General features: G+C 41.8%; 1 protein-coding gene across 1 annotated transcript in view; it reads right to left on the bottom strand.

Moving 5' to 3' along the window:
• The window catches only part of SHLD1 (shieldin complex subunit 1), a 56,474-nt gene extending 33,197 nt beyond the window's left edge, over window positions 1–23,277 (bottom strand). The window contains exons 1-2 of the mRNA XM_060786121.2: window positions 23,115–23,277; window positions 11,716–11,897 (exon numbers count right to left, since the gene is read on the bottom strand). Coding sequence (XP_060642104.2) covers window positions 11,716–11,897; window positions 23,115–23,248 — 316 coding nt within the window. The 5' untranslated portion in view covers window positions 23,249–23,277. The remainder of the gene's footprint in view (window positions 1–11,715; window positions 11,898–23,114) is intronic.
• Between the last annotated feature and the right edge of the window lie 519 nt (window positions 23,278–23,796).

Raw genomic sequence — 23,796 nt, 5'->3', positions numbered from 1 at the left:
ACACTGGGTGCCGTGCCAATAGATCTCAGCTGGCATTTGGAAACAATAAACATTGACAAAATCACAATCTGTCAACTGCAAAAGGCCACCTGACTTGGATCTGCACACATCATTCAAAAATACATCACACAGTCCTAGATGCTTGGGAAGTGTTTGACTTGTGATTTTGTGATACGAAATCCAGCATATAGATCTAATTTGCTGTGACATAACTGTGTTTTTGTGTCATAATAATAATAATAATAATAATAATAATAATAATTTTATATTCAGCTCTATCTCCTAGAGGGGACTCAGAGCGGATTACAGAATCCATATATGGCAATCATTCGATGCTGTTATACAATTAACAACAATGACAGACAGTACATAAACAGAGGCCAGGGCTTCATACTCATCAGTCATACAACCATATGACTTCTGGACCAGTTCACTATAGTGACTAGGAATGGAAAACAGAACTTGCTCTATCATTACTTATGTAGATTTTTCTAAGCTTTTATCTCACAAAAGTGCCGGATAACAAATGAATCACATGTCATAACAAATTAATTTGCTTTAGAACACGTTCTTAAAAGTTGGCGGCTCTTCCCATAAGAGATTCAGTAGAACAGAAGTACCTGATGAGATAAATAGGGAGGAAATGTATCAGGAGGCTCTGATGCTAGACATGGCGCACTGCTTGCCATTATGAATATTGAGACAGAAAAAGTTCTGGAAACACTGCAAAAGAATTGCTTGAAAACAACTGAAGGGGAATGTGTGTGGAATTGGAATTAAAGAGGAGATTAATTATTTCATTTGCCTCAAACAGGCATGGCCCTTGCTGTGTGTCAGGCCTGATAGGTCTGAAGGTTGGTGTGGTGACGGGAGTACCTTTAAACTCTTCCATTTTCATCCTAATTTTATTCAAAAATGCAAAGCAAACCTATTTCCTCAATCCCACCCCAATTTTCTCCTTTCTTGTTTTTCCTTTTCTGCTTTCCATCCACCCCGATTCAGGGGGTCACACTATTTCAGAAGAATGTGAGGTCTTGAGTTATTAGTCTGAAATCAAAATAGCAATTTATTACAAACTATGTTTGCCACAGCTCTACAGAGAAACAAATTCCACTGAACCCTTTTGCAATCCTTTACAGCTCCTAAACTTCCTGACCCTTGGTTAATTAACTCTCCATAGTTTCCCTCCATCCTTCCTTTTTCTCTTTCTCTCTCTCTTTCTTTTGTTCCCCACTTTTTCCTTTCTGCCTTTCTTACCCATCCCCTTCTTCAATGGATCACTGTTGTAGATCAGCCACCAAAGGCTGATGATTTAGAGAGGTTTGTGAGCTTTCCTGTGGTACAAAGTGATGTGCTCTCAAGTCTGGAAAATGATGGTTCTCTTTGTGAGAAAAGTGGCTTGGAAAGTGCAGGGCCTCAAGAGCAGTCAGGGGAGTCAAAAGTAGCAACAGCAGATAAGGAATTGAGTGAAGACCTGACTGATAAGGAGGGTTCTCATGGGAATCCATCTGTAGCTATGGAGATCAACAAAAGTTTTTGTTTACAAATTAGAGCCAAAAATAGGTTGTGTTGTTCAGCAAGATTACGCAAGAAAGTTGTGAAAGAAATTATGGCAAACAGAATGATCTCATGGGTGTCTATTACTTACTTATTTAGGCAATCCCTCATTAGACGAGTAAGATGGTCTTCCATGATGGGTTTCCTTGTGGATTCGTAGGTGGCTGTGGAGCCCTATTCTTGAACCGCATCTTCTCCCACAGTGAAGGCATTGGTTTCCAGGTGGAAGGCGGTCCCAGTCGGGGTTGGCTTGACGCACCAACGGAACGTTGGTGGACAGGAAAAGAGATTTAAAGATGGCCTCAAAGCCAACCTTAAAATCTCTGGCATAGACACTGAGAACTGGGAAGCCCTGGCCCTTGAGCGCTCCAGCTGGAGGTCAGCTGTGATCAGCAGTGCTGAAGAATTTGAGGAGGCACGAATGGAGGGTGAAAGAGAGAAACGTGTCAGGAGGAAGGCGCGCGCGTGTCTATTAAACAACAAGTTGTTTACCTTAAGGTCAGTTCAGGCAATGCTGCATTAGAATGAGAAGCGAAGCCGGAGTTCTCTTGCTCCTGGTTCAAGTCAAGCTTTGATTTTGGATGTAATATCCTGGAAGTTTTCTATGTTCCTGTCCATATGCTCCTGTTCTTATTCCTGATTTTTATTTGATTTCTATATTTTTCTACAATAAACTGTTTGCTTATATTCCTGGGCTCTTGTGTGGTGCTGTGGTCATAGGTGTTTCCAGGCCTTGAGTTCAACAATCGCACACTCTCGAAGCTAATGTTTAAGAAGTTGGTTAATTTAATAACAACTGAACTCAAGAACCAAATTAAATTATGAATGTTAATCTTAGTTAAGTAATGTCCCAGTTTCTAATGTTTAACATTACTGGATTAATTTTCAAAGCTCTGGGAAAGCTGCAGTCTCCAATCCCCACTTGGCTATAAAAGTTACTGGGAGACCTTGGTTCACCTGTTCTCTCTCACTTTAGCCTACAGGGATGCTTTAAAGCAAGGTGGGAGGAAGAAAAGACCTTACACAGGATCTTGAATTATCTGAAGAGAAAATAGGAGTATGTCCATAGGAATATGTCCTGCACATACACACAAACAGTACAGTCAGTCTTTCAGCAACAGTACAGCCAAGAAGAACTTAAATCCCCACTGACATTCATTAACAGGAGCATCCATGCCCTCTGCGTGTGTCATATGAAAAGACGTCTCATTGCAAGCAAGTCCACTGAGATTTAAATATGAGCACTTGCATTTTAAAAGACTGTCTCGTCGTACTTTAAAATTTCCTTCATTTACTGTGGCATGAGCTTTGGGAAAAACCTGCCTCATCAAATGCACAATGTGGAAAAAAATACAATTTTCCTGAAAGAAAGATGTATTTGAATCAGGGCATCTAGGCTATTTTAATGTTATAGATTGCCAAGAGCAAAAGACTGGGGATTCATGCATATTCAGCAGGACCAAGAAACCGAAGGGGAAAAAAACCCCATTCTCTTTCAGACCTTAGAAAAATCTAAGCAGATCTTTAATAGCTGACATTAATCCACATATATCCTCTGCAATGGATACTACCAGCTACAGTTTCATTTATTCTGTTTTGAAGGACTTCTTGATTTTAGCAATATGGCACTCAATACGATTCGGATTCACAGATTAGAATTTAATTTCCTGTTTTGCTTCTCTGTTTGCTATATTTCCAATGTTGCCTGCAGCAACGTATAAAGCTGAATTCTGCAAGAAGGCTAGTACTCTCTGAAAAGGATCCGACATGGGCATCAGGAAGATGTCATTCCCTGCAAAAATATCCTGTGTTCCTCAGATTCTTATCTTGTGTGCTAAACTACAGTGGCTCTTTTAAATTCCAACCCTAACTGGCTCTGTAAGACCAAAGACAGCTTTTTCTCAGAACTCAACATGAGTAGAAACTACAGAAACTGAAAGAGAAAAATTCTCTCCCTCCAAAAATGAAATTCAGACCTCTTCTGTCATTAAAACAGAAGAAGCCAGGAATATAATCCACATGCTCTTGTTGCCCTCATTACAGGCCAGAAAGACTGAAAGAAATGGTGAAAACACAAGACAGTACTACCATACACAGGCTTCCTGGTGGCACAGCGGATTAAACCACTGAGCTGCTGAACTTGCTGACCAAAAGGTTGGCGGTTTGAATCCAGGGAGTGGGGTGAGCTCCCGCTGCTAGTCCCATCTTCTGCCAACCTAGCAGTTTGAAAACATGTGTGAGTAGATCAATAGGCACCACTTCTGCAGGAAGGTAATGACTCTCCACACAGTCATGCGGTCACATGACCTTGGAGATGCCTATGAACAACACTGGTGTTGCACTCCAGGTCAGGAAAAGGCCCTCTGACTTTAAAACACGCCACACGAAGAGTAAAGAAACAAATCTTCTTTTATTGAAGCTTAGTAAATAGCCAGAAGAAGTAAATGCTTGTAAGAAAATAAGAAAGTTCCAAAAAGTCATAAGTCCATAGAAAGCAATGTCCACACCAGATATAAAAGCAATCCAAGACAGCATTTAACCAGACAGGAATCAACAGGATGCAAAGACAATCCAAAAGGCTAAAAAAACTCCACAGGAACAAGACCCCTTGAACAGGATTTCCATGGCACATAAACTTGATTTCCAAATGATGCCTGATCGAACAGGTTTCCCCTTGAGGCAAACCTTATATCCCAAAACTCAGAAATTGGTTTCGCTTTCCCCCACATATACCTCTTATCAAACGAAGCCTTTCAGAGTGACGTAAACACTGAATTTGCTGTTGATCCTGGCTAATCTCCAGCCGCCGATCCTTCAGCTCCCTATCTGGCTGCTCATTAAAATTCCCAGGTGTTGCATCCCAGTTCAAGAAACGAGACCATAAGATTAAATCCACCACACTGGACTGTAGCAATCCTTGTTTATTGATGAAAAATTGGTTACAAAAGAAAGGTAAATGCAAAGTCAAAAAGCCACAGAAAAACACAGCAGTCAGTAGAATCTCTGAACTTGAGCAAAATTTCAAAAGCCACAATACAAGAACCAGGAATCTGTTAGCCTTTTACTAACCATGAACTTGATAACTAAGCCTCTGGGATTACCGGCCATGAAACACAGGAATTCTGCCAAGGCACAGCCACAGTCCCAAACGTTGCTTGATCTAAAGAGGCACCCGGCAGGAGGCCTCTTAAACCAAAGAAGCTATTCTTTGAATCGCCCCTTGACTTTGACGTCTGGGCCTGTCTCTCCTGTAAACAATGTGACCTTCGTAGAAACTGGGAAACATTTCTGTCTCTAACTATCTGTTCTCTTCGGTCCTCATTAAAAACCCCAGGTGGAGAGATATCACAGCTAGTGATATCACGGCTAACTTCCAAAACATTTTCCTCCAGCTGTTGAGTTTCCTTTTCATCCCCGCTGACCTCTGCATCAACAACAGATTCCACACTGTCAGGCTCAGGGAGAGCTTGCTCACTTGGAAAAACTATCAGAGAATCCAGTTCACACAGATCAGGATCAGGCTGAACCCCAACACCAGGTGTCAGATTGTTTTCCAAACCCAAATCTTGAGAGCTCACAGAGAGAGGGAGTGAACCATCATTGCTAGGCCCAGCAGGAATATTCTCATGAGAAACTGCCTTTTGCACTGGGACCTCTCTGTCATTGTCTGTCTGAATATCATTGACCAAACCATCTCCATCTTGTACCTCAGCCTCAGCCCATCATTTCTCTCATCATTTCCCACATCAGGATCCTGTTGTCATGTCAGGAGTGACTGCAAGTCGCTCCTGGTGTGAGAGAATCAGGATCCTGAAACACAAAAACAGGCTGATTCTCAACAGCTGGCTCTTTGGCTTAGAAATGGAGATGAGCACCACCCCACAGAATAAGACACGACTAGACTTAATGTCAGGGGAAATATTTACCTTTACTTTACTACCATACACTTGGTAGTATGTTGGGCCATCTATCCAAACAGGCAGGAGATGTCTAGGCTTTCTTCTAGTCTTCTTTTACCACTGACCTAAATGGCAGCTGATGGGAGCACAATCCAGTTAATCTGCTCACACTATTCAGCAGCTTTTATTAATAATGACTATATGATATACCCCTAGATCAGTGGTTCTCAACCTGGGGTCTCCAGATGTTTTTGGCCTTCAACTCTCAGAAATCCTAACAGCTGGTAAACTGGCTTGGATTTCTGTGAGTTGTAGGCCAAAAACATCTGGGGACACCAGGTTGAGAACCACTGCCCTAGATGGAATGAGAATTATAGCCTCTGTCTTTCTGTTCTCTTCCTGATTCATTGGAGGATTCCAGAAGCTTGAGCTCAAGTGCTAATGCCATGATCCCTGCGAAATATGTTATGGATTCATTGACCTTGGGATCGGCAGACAGGAGGAAGAAAACCTCCTGAGATTAGGCTAGGAAGAGCTGATTTCCACTTCCTGAAATGCCTGAGTGAAAGTGGACCACCAAAGACTCCTATGTAGTTGATCATTGTTTCTCTCCTACTGCGTTGATAGTATGCAGATTGCTACCACCTTCCATGGGAAAATGATAATAACAATGGTGATTCTTTTAATGCAACACGCGTTTCCATTGTTTTGTAGTGCAAAAATCGGCCTGGCAAGAAGTTCTGGGCTCCATGTTGTCTCCCGTTCTCTTTAATGTAGGGATAGGTAAATTACCCCAGTCTTTCCATTAGATGAGTTGAGAAAGGAACTATTTCTCTCTCATATTCCTTCTCTGTTCAGTGTATACTTCTTGACATCCTTTCCTCCCTTATTATTCGCCCCTAAGAAGAGAGCCAAAAGAGGAACCATTTCTTATTCTGCAGATCCCTATCCCCCTGCCAGACTCCAAAGAGTATTATGATTTACGGAATGAGTGGAGAATGTGTAGCCTGAGAAACATCATTGCGACTCCCATTTGTTGTTTTTGTTACATGCCTCCAGGTAATTTCTGATTTATAGAGACCCTAAAGTGAATCTAACACAGGGTTTCTGGAACTGAAATGAGTGACTTATCCAGGATCACTCAGGGCCCTTCCAGAACGGCTCTATATTCCAGAATCTGATCCAAGGTTTTCTGCTTTAGACCTGATTATACGAGTCTTCACAGCCAGATGATCAGAGATAAACAGAAAACTTGGCATCAGATCCTGGGATATAGGGCCTGCCTGGAATGGCCCTCAGTAGGAATTCATGGACAAGCGGAGATTCAGACTCTGTTTTCCTGATCCATAGTCCAACATTCAACTACACTGGCTCTCTCTTAAGCAGCATACATAGTAAATAACAAAGGATCTAAAGGGTTGTGTTATTCCCCATCTCTGATGTAACCAAAGGAATTTTGAGCAAAGAACATCAAAGAAATCCTCAACAGGAGTAACAAGAGAACTGATATTAAAGGAGGAAATATACATATACCATAGTAAAGAAATATACAGGAATTACAGCATAACATTCAAGACTGAAATCAGTGTGTTTAATCCAAATCCAAAATCCAATTTTAAAAAATCAAGGCAAAGCAGCATGCTGAAATCATGTCGTATTTCAGCGTGCAAAAAAGCAATGCAAAAAAATACCTTTGTGCCTAGGAGTCCAGAAAATTGTGTAAACATTTCCTTGAGAGCCCTCTGGTGGGCATTTCTTTCATGTGTGGTCATATTTAAAAGGGAACCAGTGGGACCAGATCCATCTGCAAAAGTATTTATTTCTATCAATGGTGACTGCCACCACTACAGATTAGTAAACTCATGTTCTCAACATTTCTTCAAATGGAAGAAGTTTAATGAACTTTTTCTTCAATAACCAATGTGTTATACAGGGGTCCACAAACCTTTTAAACAGAGGGCCAGGTCACAGTCCCTCAAACTGTTGGAGGGCTGGATTATAATTTGAAAAAAAAAAAAGAATTCCTATGCACACGGCACATATCTTATTTGTAATGCAAAAAACACTTTAAAACAATACAATAATTAAAATGAATAACAATTTTGACAAATATAAACTTATTGGTATTTCAATGGGAAGTGTGGGTCTGCTTTTGGTTGATGAGATAGGGTTGTTGTTGTTGTTGTTGTGTGCTTTCAAATAATTTCAGACTTAGGTTGACCCTGAGCAAGGGCCGGGTAAATTAGCTTGGCGGGCCGCATCCAGCCCCCGGGCCTTAGTTTGAGGACCCCTGGTGTTATATGTCTAATCTGTGGATGTATTTTGATCTCTGGTTCCCTGATCCCAGGAAGCTGTAGGAAAAAAATAAATACGAGTACATTCCTCCTCCTACTACTACTACTACTTTTATGGGGCCACGGTGGCACAGCAGGTTAAACCAAGCTGCAGAACCTGCTGACTGGAAGGTCAGCAGTTTGAATCCACGGGACGGGATGAGCTCTCATTGTTAGACCCAGCTTCTCCCAACCTAGCAGTTCGAAAACATGCAAATGTGAGTAGATCAATAGGTACCGCAGGAAGGTAACAGTGTTTCATGCAGTCGTGCCAGCCACATGACCTAGGAGGCGTCTATGGACAACGCAAGCTCTTCAATTTAGAAATGGAGATGAGAGCTGCCACTCCAGAGTCGGAATCGACTAGACTTCATGTCATCGGGAAATCTTTACTTTTACATAATGGAATTGACTGCTCAGACCAAAGCAGATTTACTAGCAGTTCTAAGAGGACAATATTGGTAACTGCTCCTTCTCACTGTCTCTTTGGCTTACTGATTCTCTAGGTTTATCTTTATATTATTCCACAGGATTGAGTATAAAAATGAATAATACACCTAAACTCTCACTGATCTCTTGTTTGCAAAACACAGTGGATATCATCCATAGAATGAGCATATGGATTTATGAAAATAAATTAACTATAGAGACAGACGTTTTAAAAGGATGATTTGCAGAATAAAAATCAATGCAACTGGACCTGCTAATCATGCTGGACCGTGTTTATAATAAATATACCGTATATGAGTTATAGTCCTGGATTAACTATCCTTCCCTGTCAAAAGTAACATTCCTTTGGCTCTTACATAGAGCAGAACTCCAGTCCTGGAGAAAGCTGAGTTAAATCAGCAACTGAATGTTAAACAATGTGGCACCAGCTTCCCAAATCTCTGTTCTCTCCTACACCCTTGCCCCATTGGGTTCAGTCAGTCTATGAGGGACCCACATCCTATAGGAAACCATTCTTATCCTCACACTGACCATAAATCTGCATACCTAAATTATTTTCTCTACATGCTTTTCTGTACGATGGATTGCTCTGATGTAAAATAACAATGAGGTCAAGGAGATATGCTTGGAAGCTAAGCAGGGTCTGAAGGAATTCAATCCGCCAAAATCTTGTGATCCGGGATCTCAGCAGCTATAAACAAAGCTTTTATCCACCCATTTCAAGTAAAGTGACTTAGGAAATCTGTCTTTGAAGAAGCACCTGGATTGTTTAGTAACTTGACTGAATATCCCACCATAGAGAAACCACGGTGGTGCAATGGGTTAAACCCTTGTCCTGGCTGAACTGCTGACCTGAAGGTTGGCGGTTCAAATCTGCATCATGGGGTGAGCTCCTGCCTGTCAGCTCCAGCTTCCCATGCAAGGACATGAGAGAAGCCTCCCATAGGATGGTAAAACATCAGGGCATCCCCTGGGCAACATTTCTGCAGATGGCCAATTTCATCACACCAGAAGCGACTTGCAGTTTCTCAAACTGCTTCTGACACAATAAAAAAAAATCCCACCATAAAGACTGCCACCAATGAGAGGTCTGCATTACAAATTGCCTATTTTTATGCTCTCAAATTGAGCTCAAAGCATAAAGCCCAGCTATGAGCAGCTGGAGACTTGTTACACAAATGCACAATGTAAATCTACTAACAAGTGGCAGAGCATGGAATATTATATTTTACTGCCTAGACAGAAGCTGTAAATTATAGTCTGGCAATTTAACATGGTCACTATCTGAAGTGGCAAATCTGTCCACTTTCACCAATCACCTTGCTTTTTAAAAATATTTTGCGATTGCCTTCATGCAGCACTATAGGTGCCCTTGGCATGTCTGGCGCCATTTCGCCCTGCAGAATGAGACACTGAAAGTAAAGTGTCCCTGGAGAGCACCCACACTGTCATAGCTGAACAGCAATTCCAGCCACCATTTAAATTAACTTAAACATATTCAAGTTGTGCTTTAATAGTATTTGCTGTCATTGTGGCAATATGATAATGGCAGCACTACCTGAGACGAACGCAGATATGTTGCCCACAGGCAAATAATACACAAAAAGAAAAGGAAAATAAATCTTCAAGACAGATGATGTAAGAAACTACGTGCCACTTGTCACTTCTTAAACGGAAGTAAATAAGAACATATACACCTTCTAATTATATTAGCAGAACTAAAAAGAAAATGTTGCCTCAGATACAAGTGCACTCCACTAGCTGCCGATCAGCTTCCAAGTACAATTCAAAGTGCTGGTTTTAACCTTTAAAGCCCTGAATGGTTCTGGCCCAGATTACCTGTCAAAACGTATCTTCTGCTATGTACCATCACGAAGCTTAAGATCGTCAGGAGTGGCCCTGCTCTCGATCCCACCACCTTTGCAAACGTGGCTGGTGGGGGCGAGAGACAGGGTCTTTTCAACAGTGGTCCCTTGTCTGTGGAACTCCCTCCCTAAGGACATCAGGTTGGCCACCTCCCTCCTGTCCTTTAGAAGACAACTGAAGACATGGCTCTGGAACCAGGCATTCGACTAGAGAGAAGCGGCAATATGAAAGAAAATTTTGGACATTGCAACACTGGATTCTGCCAGCTTGGCTTTGGTGTATTGGCACGTTAATTTATTGTTAATGAATTTATGTGTGGAATCTATATACTGTTTTAAATGGATTTTATTGTAATTTTATTGGTGTATTTGTTGATAGCATCATCGGATGCTTATGTAAAGCGTCCTGAGTCCCCTTGTGGGGAGAAGGGCGGGATAAACAAATTTTCTAATATCTCACCAAAATAATAACTTGCTTTACATACAGAGAGAGAGCATAGGTTTCATGTTGTGTTTTTACTGCTGTTTATTCCATCAATTAATTATCTACTGGGAAGCTTATTTTAAGCTGAATGTAATAATACCAGCTTTAAAAGACAGACTATGAATCACAGCAGACAGACAGAGAGAACAATCTGAGCTTAGAAAGTGATGGCTGGACACAACCATTGCCAGGAATGAAAAAGGGAATGAATTATTCAGGTATTTATGGGAAAAGACAACATTGAGACGGCTCTGTAATTGTGTTGTCGAAGGCTTTCATGGCCGGAATCACCAGATTGCTGTGAGTTTTCTGGGCTGTATGGCTACGTTCCAGACATTTCGCCCTCATCTATGGCAGGCATCCTCTGAGACCTCTCTATTTGCTCTGTAATTGTATTCTTGAACTAAAAACCACCATAAGACCATTTCCACCCCGCTCCCATTTTTTAGTTTTCATTCTTTTTTTATAAGTTACTCAATTTCATGTAGACATATATACAGTAACTTGAATAATGTATGGGTTTTTTTAAGAATGAAAAAATTAATAATTACACAAGTTCATGTAGATATACATACAGTAACTCATATCTGTGGTTTTACTTGCTGGCATTCAGGGGGGAAATGGTTGCTCTAAAAATTTGCTGGGTTCTCCAAACAATTCTGTTATACTTTCCCAGGAGTTACTATAGAGCTGCTTCGGAGAACCTACCCTAGGATACCTCTCTACAACGCAAGTTTACGATGTGCTGGGACAAAAAGTGAGCTAATTTAATGGTATTCGGTTGTATCCGCACTTAAAGGTAACCACAGTCCAGCAGGGAACATCTCCACTATGATTATAGGCGTCTTCCTGTATATCAGTGGTTCTCAGCTTGTGGGTCCCCAGATGTTTTGGCCTTCAACTTCCAGAAATCCTAACACCTGGTAAACTGGCTGGAATTTCTGGGAGTTGTAGGCCAAAACCCTGAGGGACCCACAGGTTGAGAAACACTGCTTCATATCATACTCTTGGCTGACACATTTTGTTTGAGGTTCCAGTCACACAGACTCCATTTCCCCTGCATGGCTTGCCCAAAAAAAAGAAAAACAACATTAGAAACAAAAGTAAAATTGTGGCTGTTACGTTACCGGTGTCAATTGATGTGGATGTCGATGAAACAAATTCCCCTACATTGCTGAGAATCTCGTCCTTCCTTCCTGGGCTAGAGATCAATGCAAAGTCTTCTGCAGTTACAACGCACGGGATGTCTAGCAAACTGCTTTCTTCAGACTGGCAGCTTGAGAGTGCTCTGCTTTCTTCCATAATGTCCCTGAAGCAAAGGATAAAAAATATTTTACTTGTGACTTACATTGCACTTTAACACCAACGTTTTTTAACGAAACAAATGTCCTATGAGAAACAAAATCAGATGAAAAGTTTTGCCACTTTTTCTAAAAAGGGAAATCAATCCAGTTTCACTGGATTTTAAAGTTTTTCATACAATGGCAGGAGCAACTATAAAACACAGATTGCATTGAAAACTTGTGCGAAATTTTGCATTTTCTTTCCCGCTCCACCTCATCGAACAGAGTAGGGTTACCATATACAACACTTTCCCTTTTTTGTAAGAGAAATCATGCAAGAAAAAGGGTGAACTCAATCAGAATATGAAGTTGTTGTTATTATTATTATTATTATTATTATTATTATTATTATCTTTATTTGTACCCTGCTATCATCTAGTTGGGAAGGTCCGATGGGTACAGACATGCCTTCCTGGCAGACTGGCTTTAAAATATGGGAACCTGAATGTCCAAAAGAGACTTGGTAACCTGAATATTGTTTCCCAGAGTTTATATACGTATGCATGAGCCTCCTCATGCTGGTCAATATACAGGTATAGGTTGAGTGTCCAACAAAATATAACAGTGAGGAGTGGTTCCTATTCTGAATTCTACCCGCACCCCTCTCCCCCCCCCCCCAATTTACCTCAGTTTCCCACCTGTCCTCACACCACTTAGGTCACTCATCATTTCATGGTCACTGCGCATGCTCAAACCCTGGACTATTTGGGGGCCTCCTCTGCCCTTTATGTTGTGCTTATGGGGTTCTCATAGTTCCCACAAATCTGCTGAGTTCTCCCCTTCTTGCGTATGGATCTTGTGCATTTCCAGTTTTTAGTAAAGAGTGCAATGGTTATCTAAGAAACTAAATTCTCCCTTAAAGATTGGAAAAATAGGGACAAACAATGTCAATGTCATATTCATTTTGAGTCACACAGTCATGAAAACCCACTGGGTGAATTTGGGCAGGCCACACTCTCTCTGCTTGAGGAGACCACAGAAAAGCTCCTCTGAATAAATCTTGCCAAGAAAATCCTATAAGAAGGTTGACACAGATTGGCATTGACTTGAAGATACACAAGAACAACAAGACAAACAATGCCAACAATATGACATCAGGCCAGAAAGAAGAATGCATTGGAAAGCCTCTTTTTAGTAGACAGCTGTCCACATCTGAGAATAACATACAGTAAGACACACACACACACATCCATAACCATAGAACCTATATCTGTAGTTTCATGTGCACACAGTGAGGGGGAATCTATAGGATCTTCCAGGTGAATCTATGTATGCTTCCTACAAAAGTAATCACAGACTTGTGTTGGAGGATCTAGCAAATGCCTTCCTTGGAATCTCTAGGTCCTCCAATGCAACTCTATGGCATACTGGGACCAGACAGCAGGTTACTGAATGTTGTGTTTACGGTTTATTATTTATTTATTTGCTACATTTGTATACCGCCCCTCTCAGCCCGCAGGCGACTCGAGGTGGTTCACAAGGCAACAATTCAATGCCAACAACATCATAAAAACATCAAAACATTTAAAAGCATTAACATATCAAGTAAAACCATAATAATAATTAAAAAATCAATTATATGTCTGTTACACTGCCTTTTCAAACGCCTGCTCAAACAGCCAGGTTTTGACTTTTTTTCAAAAGGTCAAAAGGGAGGGAGCCGATCTAATATCTCTAGGAAGGGCGTTCCATAGCCGAGAGGCCACCACTGAGAAAGCCCTGTCTCTCATCCCCACCAAACATATTTGTGACGCAGATGGAGTCGAGAGCAGGGCCTCCCAAGATGGTCTTAACATCCTAGATGGTTCATAAGGGGAGTTTCAGGTAATCACATGCCAGCCAAATACGAACAGAGGGGTCTTACTGTAGTTGCCACTAGATTAGAATGAACACATTGCACCCACACATACGTTATGGCTTGCTACTGTGTGTTGCTAGAGGAAGTAGTCCCAAGTTTGTTCGCAAGAACCATTCCATATTTACAAACTGCATGTACAGTACCTATTCTATTAAAAGTTTTTCTCTGCCTGCATTAGTTTTATGACCTTGGTGCCTTTTCTGAAAAACCTTCTTACAGAATGCTGTTGGTCTTGCCCTTTGCATTGGATTTGCTAGTTAATGCCTCACTATCAGTTTTCCGATCAGAGCGAGATCGGTTTTCGTGACCTAGAGAACAGAGGCAAGGTTAAAATGTTCATAAGAACAGTTGCTAAGTGAGACAGTGTCAGCTGGGAGTGGGGGAACATGGTGTTTTCAGGCAGGAAGCTTCTGGTGCCTGGGAAGATGTGATTTCTCTGAAGTTGCTAATATCCTTCATAGACATAGGCATGGGATATGGAGCCCCCGGTGGCGCAGTGGGTTAAACCCCTGTGCTGGCAGGACTGAAGACCAACAGGTCACAGGTTCGAATCTGGGGAGAGCGTGGATGAGCTCCCTCTGTCAGCTACAGCTCCTCATGTGGGGACATGAGAGAAGCCTCCCACAAGGTTGATAAAACATCAAAACATCTGGGCGTCCATGGGTTGTTGTAGGTTTTTCCGGGCTATATGGCCATGTTCTGGAGGCAATTTTTCTCCTGACGTTTCGCCTGCATCTATGGCAAGCATCCTCAGAGGTAATGAGGTCTGTTGGAACTGGGAAAAATGGGTTTATATATCTGTGGAATGACCAGGGTGAGACAAAGGACTTTTGTTTGCTGGGGCTAGCTGTGAATGTTTCAGCTGATCACCTTGATTTGCATTCAATGGCTTGGAAGCGCCTGGAGGGAATCTTTTGTTGAGAGTGATTTCATGTGCCTGTTTGTTTCCCCTCTGTTGTTTTGCTGCTGTAATTTTTGAGTTTTTTTTAATACTGGTAGCCAGATTTTGTTCATTTTCATGGTTTCTTCCTTTCTGTTGAAATTGTCCACATGCTTGTGGATTTCAATGGCTTCTCTGTGTAGTCTGACATGGTGGTTGTGAGAGTGGTCCAGCACTTCTGTGTTCTCAAATAATATGCTGTGTCCAGGTTGGTTCATCAGGTGCTCTGCTATGGCTGATTTCTCTGGTTGGAGTAGTTTGCAGTGCCTTTCATGTTCCTTGATGCGTGTCTGGGCGCTGCGTTTGGTGGTCCCTATGTAGACTTGTCCACAGCTGCATGGTACTCGGTAGATTCCTGCAGAGGTGAGTGGGTCCCTCTTGTCCTTTGCTGAACGTAGCATTTGTTGGATTTTCTTGGTGGGTCTGTAAGTGGTTTGTATGTTGTGTTTCCTCATCAGTTTCCCTATGCGGTCAGTGGTTCCCTTGATGTATGGCAAGAACACTTTTCCTCTGGGAGGATCTTCATCTTTACTCTCGTGGTTTGTTCTCGGTTTTGCAGCTCTTCTGATGTCTGAGGTGGAGTATCCATTGGCCTGGAGAGCCCAATTTAGGTGGTTCAGTTCATCTTGGAGAAGGTGGGGTTCACAGATTTTTTTTGCACGGTCTGCCAAGGCTTTAATTGTGCTTCTTTTTTGAAGCTGGGCGTCCCCTGGGCAACATCCTTGCAGACTGCCAATTCTGTTTACGCCTCATCAACTATTTTCAACCTCCAGCCGGTCAAGCAAATAAAAGATGAACTCAATTGTCATAAGTATGTTTTGGTGATGTTACTTGGAAACTGCCCTGAATCCCCCCTCAGGGAGATAGAGCGGTACATAAATAAATTAATATCATCATCATCATCATCATCATCATCATTACTACTACTACTACTACTACTATCATTATTATTATCATTAATATTATTTTTCTGAGCTGGGATTATGCAGGGCCCTTCCACACAGCCATATAACCCAGAATATCATGGCAGAAAATCTACATCTGCTTTTGAACTGGATTATTTGAGTCCACGCTGCCATATAATCCAGTTCAAAGCAGATAATATAGGATTTTATTAAGCTGTGTGGAAGGACCCTTAGACAATGGATTTGGTAGAAATCTAAACAGGACTTTTAAAAAAAGAGTACATCATGTCATGCCCACCAAAGTGACATTTCAGCGGTTTGTCTGGACCACTGTCAAGGCGACTGAGCTTGCCAAATGTTCTGGCGACACCTGTCCTGCAAATCCCCTTCTAAGAAATCTGGTCACACTCTTCGGAATGAAATAAACAGACGGAGTTAAACCCGTTCCTCAAGAGACCACGTGAAGTCTTTCCAAAGCAGCTGCATACTTCTGTTCAAATATGTACCCTGTTCCTCTAGAAAAAAAAAACTTCACAATTTCCCAAAAGAAATCAGAAAATAACAAACCCCTGGATTTTGTTTTTACTGTTCCAAACTGCAGCCAAGCCAAAAAGACTCATGAAGGCAGCTTGTTTTTTATGTGTGTCAGGAGTGACTTGAGAAACTGCAAGTCGCTTCTGGTGTAAGAGAATTGGCCGTCTGCAAGGACGTTACCCAGGGGACGCCCGGATGTTTTGACGTTTTATCATCCTTGTGGGAGGCTTCTCTCATGTCCCCGCAATGAGGAGCTGTAGCTGACAGAGGGAGCTCATCCGCGCTCTCCCCAGATTCGAACCTGTGACCTGTCAGTCTTCAGTCCTGCCGGCACAAAGGTTTAACCCACTGTGCCACCGGGAGCTCCCCATGAAGGCAGCTGCTTAGGTTTCATTCGTGACCCACTGACATGCTGTCCTTCATAATAAAAATAGGTGACACATCTGACTAGACTGCCCAACCTATCGCCTTATGAAAAACAGAAATGCATTTTGGTTAAAAACGTATACTTTTAGACCCTCTCATAACCACAGAAGCCATATCCGTGGTTTTATGTAACCCCAGTCCAGCCGGGAACGTATTTCCTGCAAATATGAGAGCCTTGCTGTATATGAAGGGATGAGCCTGGTCTTTCTAGTGTCTTGTTTCCCTGCAGCTATCAAATCTTTCTTCTTTGAAACAGCAAGATAAGAAAAATATAATAAAAAATAAGGATAACTCAAATGTGAAGGTTACACCGAGGTTCACCCTGACCAATTCTGCTAGTGGGACACAATCAAGGGTGCCATGAGGCTTTATCACTGTTGCAGGCAGTGCTTTTCTTTTGCTTTTCTTTCTTTCTTTTCCTTATCTTTGCCCTTTGGTCCAGAAAAAAATGAACACTGCAGACACTACTGATGACATGCCCTAAATGCCTGGCTTCTAATTCATTCACTATTGAATTAAAGGCCTGTGATATGGGCTCCTATGGTTATATCTATGTCCTAGATGTAGAATGCACATAAATTAAAACGGAATACAGTACATAACCCATATACGGGTGAAACCAGTGCCCACGGTTTCTCCTACCTACATCTGACAAAATAGACCCTCACTAAGAAGTTTTTAGGCCCTCCAGATAATGCTATGGTACGCTCACGTCAAATGTTGCTATGGAGCAGTGGAGTCAAACTTGTGGCCCTCCAGATGTTTGGGACTCCGACACCCAGAAGCCCTAGCCAGATTGTTCAATGGCAAGGAATTATGGGAGATGAAGTCCAAAACACCTAGAGGGCTACTGATATATGATCTTTATAACCTGCTCGTGGCTGCTCATGGGGGGAGGTTATAGAGATAACACGACCCCCCTCCTGAAGCAGCTTCACTGGTTGCCTATTAGTCAATCTCTAGGATATGGACCAGGCTGTGGCACAGCTAGCTGATAGCCAGCTGCATAATAGTAGTAGTAGTAGTAGTAGTAGTAGTAATACTTTATTTGTACCCCGCTACCATCTCCCCAAGGGACTCGGTGCGGCTTACATGAGGCCAAGCCCACAGCACATCAATAAACAAAGGCGATAACAAATAATCAATACAAACAGTTAAAATAAAAAATAAAACTCAAAAACAAAAAATACACAATAAGCAAGAAACAATAACAATAACATACAGCATTTAAAAACCTATGGCTGGGCCAAATGTAATAATTAAAATTAAAAATTTAAAAATGCTGGGCATGAACAAGGTAGGGTAAACTAGGATAGGGTAAAAATCACTACTGACCAAGAGGTCATGAGTCTGAAGCCATCCCAGGTTGGAGTGAGCTTCCAGTCATTCGTCTAGCTTGCTGTTGACCTATGCAGCCCGAAAGACAGTTGCATCTGTCAAGTAGGAAATTTAGGACAAGCAGCATGCAGAAGAATGAGAAAGTACTCAATCAAAGGACTTGGTGTCACAAATTGACGGTGAAGCGGCAGCCGGAATCGAGCATACACTCATGAAGCCGGAAAAGCTGGAATGTTAAATTGCCTCTGTGTCTGTCTATATATGTTGTATATCTAATTGGCATTGAATGTTTGTCTGTATATGTGCATTGTAATCCACCCTGAATCCCCTGCGGGGTGGGAAGGGCAGAATATAAGCACGGTAAATAAATAAAAAATAAATAAGCACCTTTTAGATTATAGAAATGGCTGTTTTACCTCAATGTTCATAATTTTTATTGTTAATTCTTGTATTTGATTACGTTGTATTTTGTGTTTTATACTGATTGATATGTTATTAATGTGTATGCAATTTTCTGTATTTTACTGTATTGTACTTATTGTACTATTTAGTTGTAAGCTGTCCCATGTTCCCTGGGGAGAGGGGATGGAATATAAATAAACTTTATTATTATTATTATTGACACAAAAGCACAGTATGTCACAGCAAACGAGATCTATATGCTGGATTTCATATCACAAAATCACAAGTCAAACACTTCCCAAGCATCTAGGACTGTGTTGTTGTTATTATTATTATTATCATCATTATCATTATTGGTAAATTCAGGACCGTATCCCTCACAGATACAGGGATCGTTTTGTAATTGTCGCCTTATGTGTTACAACTACCCCTAGACCACTGCTACTTAAACTGTGGGTTTCGATTCCCAAGTGGGATCCCCTTAGTTCAATGTTGGAGTCATGAAAAATGTGGCTGCAATAAAAGGTTTCTGAATTTACACAAATCTGTTAGCAACAATGTGCAGTGTTTATGGTTGACTCTGCAGAAAATGCACTAGTTGTACTTCATAAAAAGGAAAATCAACCTGTTTAGCAAGCCTTGCAAATGCTGGTTTATCCATAAATGTTTGATTGCACTATGTAACAAAATGTGAAACCTTTTCTGTTCCTGGTTTGAAAGTGCTGTTTCCTGTTTAATTGTGCAGCACTTACTTTGAAAGTAGTTGTTATACTCCCGAATCTTTGTTTTTGTGGCAGCTACAAACTATGTTGCATTGGTTGCGATTGGATGAGATATTCATTGAAAAACTATAGCAAAATGTGCTGCAGGATGTGCTGCAAAAAGAAAGTTTTTGCAGTTTAATAAACTTTTTCTATTTGATAGAACCAATTAGGAAATAACATTTATAACTTAGGAATAGTTTTTGCAGTTTAGAATAATAATAATAAACGTTGTTTGTATTCTGCCTTATCTCCCTGAGGGAGATTTAATACATTTAATAAATAATTTTAATAATTAATAAATTTAATAATTTTAATAATAAATACATTTAATAATTTTAATAATAAATACATTTAATAAACATTTTCCATGTTTTTATAATAGAACCAATTAGGAAATGATATTTATAACCCAGGAACAAAAATCATGTGACATATTGTTATTACAACCATTCTTATACCAAAATATCTGTGATCACGTAAACATTTTTTGAGTGGAAAGGGGTCATGAGTGGAAAAAGTTTAAGAAGCATTAGATCACAAAGAAAGACGGGGTTGCAATATCAGCAAATAAGTGGGTCATGTGAACCCCAAAGGACCTAATAAGGGCTATTGTCCTCTGCCATGATGATAGTGGTGGTGGTGGTGGTGGTGATGATGATGATGATGATGATGATATTAATAATACAACCACCGTCTTTGCAGTTTTAACCCACAATGATCTGTGATTCCATGCCTCCAGCAAACTCTTTCAGAAAAGCAATGTCTGATCTAATTTATGAATTTCTATGCTGGCACTTCCAGCATGGGCCACACACAAAGAAAGGACACAACCTTCTATGGCCGCCTCTTCCACTGCCAAAAAGCAATTACCACCATGAACTTCTTCCTAAAGCAATAAAAATCCCCTTCCTTGTTCAAATTAACTGGCCACATGTTCTGCACTCTGAAGAAATGGAAAACAACTCTACACAATAATCTGACAACCCTTTGTGGCACTGCGAACAATGATAGTATAACAGTGTGATGCCCTGCGGTGAACCTATCATGGGGTTTCCTTGGCAAGATTCACTCCGGCCGCATCTACACTGCCATATAATCCAGTTTCAGAATCCGGATTCACTGCATCAACCTGGGATATATGTCAGTGTTGACTCAAATAACCCATTTTAATGCAGTTCAATTTGCATCATAGGAGTCTAGATCAGGGGTCTTCAAACTTTTTAAACAGAGGGTCAGGTCACAGTCCCTCAAACTGTTGGAGGGCCACACTATAATTTGAAAAAAACATGAATTCCTATGCACACTGCACATGTCTTATTTGTAGTGCAAAAAAAAACCACTTTAAAAATACAATAATTAAAATGAAAAACAATTTTAATGAATATAAACTTATTAGTATTTCAATGGAAAGTGTGGGCCTGCTTTTGGCTGATGAATCATAGAATCAAAGAGTTGGAAGAGACCTCATGGGCCATCCAGTCCAACCCCCTGCCAAGAAGCAGGAATATTGCATTCAAATCACCCCTGACAGATGGCCATCCAGCCTCTGCTTAAAAGCCTCCAAAGAAGGAGCCTCCACCACACTCCGGGGCAGAGAGTTCCACTGGTGAACGGCTCTCACAGTCAGGAAGTTCTTCCTAATGTTCAGATGGAATCTAGGATTGTTGTTGTTGTGTGCTTTCAAATCATTTCAGAGTTAGGTTGACCCTGAGCGAGGGCTAGGTAAATGACCTTGGAGGGCTGTATCCGGCCCACGGGCATTAGGTTGAGGAACCCTGGGCTGGACTATGGAAGGACCATTATAATGTGGATTATATGACTCATGTAACACAATTTTTGTTCCTGGGTTATAAATGTCATGGCAAAAGTTTATTAAACTGCAAAAGCTTTGATTTTGTGGGACATCCTGCAGCACATTTTGCTATACGAGGGTTGAATGAAAAGTAATGCCTCCACCTCTGTAATTCCTCAACAGATGTCAGTACTGGTATGCGGCAGGTACTGGCTTGTTCAGTAGACTCTCCTCTACAGTTCCATTTTGGCAGGAAGCCTTAGCATTGAACGATTGTGTTGTTAAAGTGCAAAGTATGGAACCCTGCGCAGATGGTCAGTCAATGCGACTTAAGCAACGTGCAGTCATTGAATTCTTGACAGCAGGTGTCACCCCAAAGGAGATTCATCAGAGAATGCAAGTGTTGATGTGAGTACTGTGCGTCGTTGGGCGAGTAAGTTCAAAGGTGTTGAGGTGGGAACATCTGACTTGCATGACAAACAAAGAGTTTGACATCCTGTGACAGCAACCACTGAGTTTCACAAGCAAAAGGTTGACAGATTGATTCAGGACAATCGTCGTATCACTCAGAGAAATTTCAAGCATTTCACACAAATGTGTGGGTCACATTATTGCAGTGTTTCTCAACCTTCCTAATGCCGCGACCTCTTAATACAGATCCTCATGTTGTGGTGACCCCCAACCATAACATTCTTTTGCTACTTCATAACTGTAATTTTGCTCCTATTATGAAACATAATTTGGGAGTTGTAGTTTTATGGGATTTGTGGTTCATCTACAATCAAAGAGTATTCTGAACTCCACCAATGATGGAATTGAACCAAACTTGGCACAAAGAATGCCCACAACCAACAGAAAACACTGGAAGGGTTTGGTGGGCATTGACCTTGAGTTTTGGAGTTGTAGTTCACCTACAGAGAGCACTATTGATTCAAACAATAATGGATGTGGACCAAACTTGGCACGAATACTCAGTATGCTAAATGTGAACACTGGTGGAGTGTGGGGAAAATAGGCCTTGACATTTGGGAGTTGTAGTTTCTGGGATTTATAGTTCACCTACAATCAAAAAGCATTCTGAACCCCACCAATGATAGAATTGGGCCAAACCTCCCACACAGAACCCCCGTGACCAACAGAAAATACTTTGTTTTCTGATGGGCTTTGGTGACCCCTCTGGCAACTCCTGGCAACCCCTCCAGAGGTCCCGAACCCCAGGTTGAGAAACACTGCATTATTGCTTTGCTTGGCTATTGGAAGATCTATGCACGATGGGTATCCAGTATGCTGATGCCTGAAATGAAAGTGCACAGACTTGAAACTTCAGAGACTGGATCTCACCACCGTACGGCATCCTCCATACGGTCCAGATTTAGCACTGTCTGACTTCCATCTGTTCCCGATAATGAAAGATCTGTGGGGATATCGTTATTCTTCTGATCAAGACGTTGAGGGAACTGTGAGATGCTGGTTGCGGAAACAGAGTGTCGACTTCTTCCGTGACGGCGTCAGAAACCTTGTTCATCGTTGGCAGAAATGCATCCGATTGTCTGGTGATTATTTGGAAAAGCGAATAGTGGTAGTTAAAGAGCACATTCTAAGGATCATTTCTGCATTTGATTTATTAAATTATTCCCATCCAAACCCAAGTAGCGAAGGTGGAGGCATTACTTTTCATTCAACCCTCGTAGTTTTCCATCGTGTCAACCAATTCAGCCTAGTTTGTGGCAGCCACAAAAGTAAAGTTTCTGCAGTAGAACAACTACTTCAAAAGTGGGTGCTGCACAATTAAAGAGGAAACAACACTTTCAAACCAGGAACAGAACATTTTTTCACATTTTCTTACAGAGTGTAATCCAGTTCAGTCTGCATGATGAGTCTCCTACACTGACCATTATAATGCAATTCAAACTGGGACACATGCCAGTGTTGGTGGGGGATTTCCTCTGGGGCTGAGAGAGTGTGACTCGCCCAGAGGCCTCCAGGGCCGTAGTTTAGGACTCAAAACAGGGCACCATGGGATCTAGAGAAGTATATGCTTCTGATTTAGTTGAAACATATGAGACAAAGCCGTGCTGGTGTCATCTTGAGGAGCAGCCTGGGATTTCCCCCGTTATGCAGCATTGCAAAGGAAGACCCTGCCTTCCCTCCCTGGCACATTCCACCTCCCCCCCCCCAAACGGAAGTTGGTCTCTTCCTCCTTCTAGCGTGGCGCATGACTCACTTGGAGCGAACCAAAGCAAACGGGGGGGAGGGGAGTCCTCCACGAGATCCCAGGCAGCCTCTGAACGCAGCTGATGAAGATGCCTCCCTCCTCCGGAAGTTGAATTCAATAACAAAGCCCGCGCTTGAGTTCATTTGCCCCTGCAGACCCGACTTCCTGTGTGCTTCTTTTGCAAAAGGCGTCTTGTTTATAGGAAATCGGGGGCGCGTCTATCCCGGGGAACGAATGCAGTGTGACACCACTTGCTCTGCCATGTGATCCTGGGATTCGTCCTTTTGCAAAACCTTGATAGCCTTCTGGAGAACAAGCCCTATGAGGAGCGGCTTAAAGAGCTTGGCATGTTTAGCCTGAAGAAGAGAAGGCTGAGAGGAGACATGATAGCCATGTATAAGTATATGAGAGGAAGCCACAGGGAGAAGGGAGCAAGCTTGTTTTCTGCTGCCCTGGAGACTAGGACGCGAAACAATGGCTTCAAACTACAAGGAAGGAGATTCCATCTGAACACGAGGAAGAACTTCCTGACTGTGAGAACTGTTCAACAGTGGAACTCTCTGCCCCGGAGTGTGGTGAAGGCTCCATCTTTGGAGGCTTTTAAGCAGAGGCTGGATGGCCATCTGTCGAGGGTGCTTTGAATGCATTTTTCCTGCTTCTTGGCAGGGGGTTGGATGGCCCATGAGGTCTC

Source organism: Anolis sagrei, chromosome 1, assembly GCF_037176765.1.
Source record: "Anolis sagrei isolate rAnoSag1 chromosome 1, rAnoSag1.mat, whole genome shotgun sequence".
Classification (NCBI taxonomy): domain Eukaryota; kingdom Metazoa; phylum Chordata; class Lepidosauria; order Squamata; family Dactyloidae; genus Anolis; species Anolis sagrei.
The sequence above is the reverse complement of the archived record's forward strand: the minus strand, read 5'-3'. Positions and strand labels throughout refer to the sequence as shown.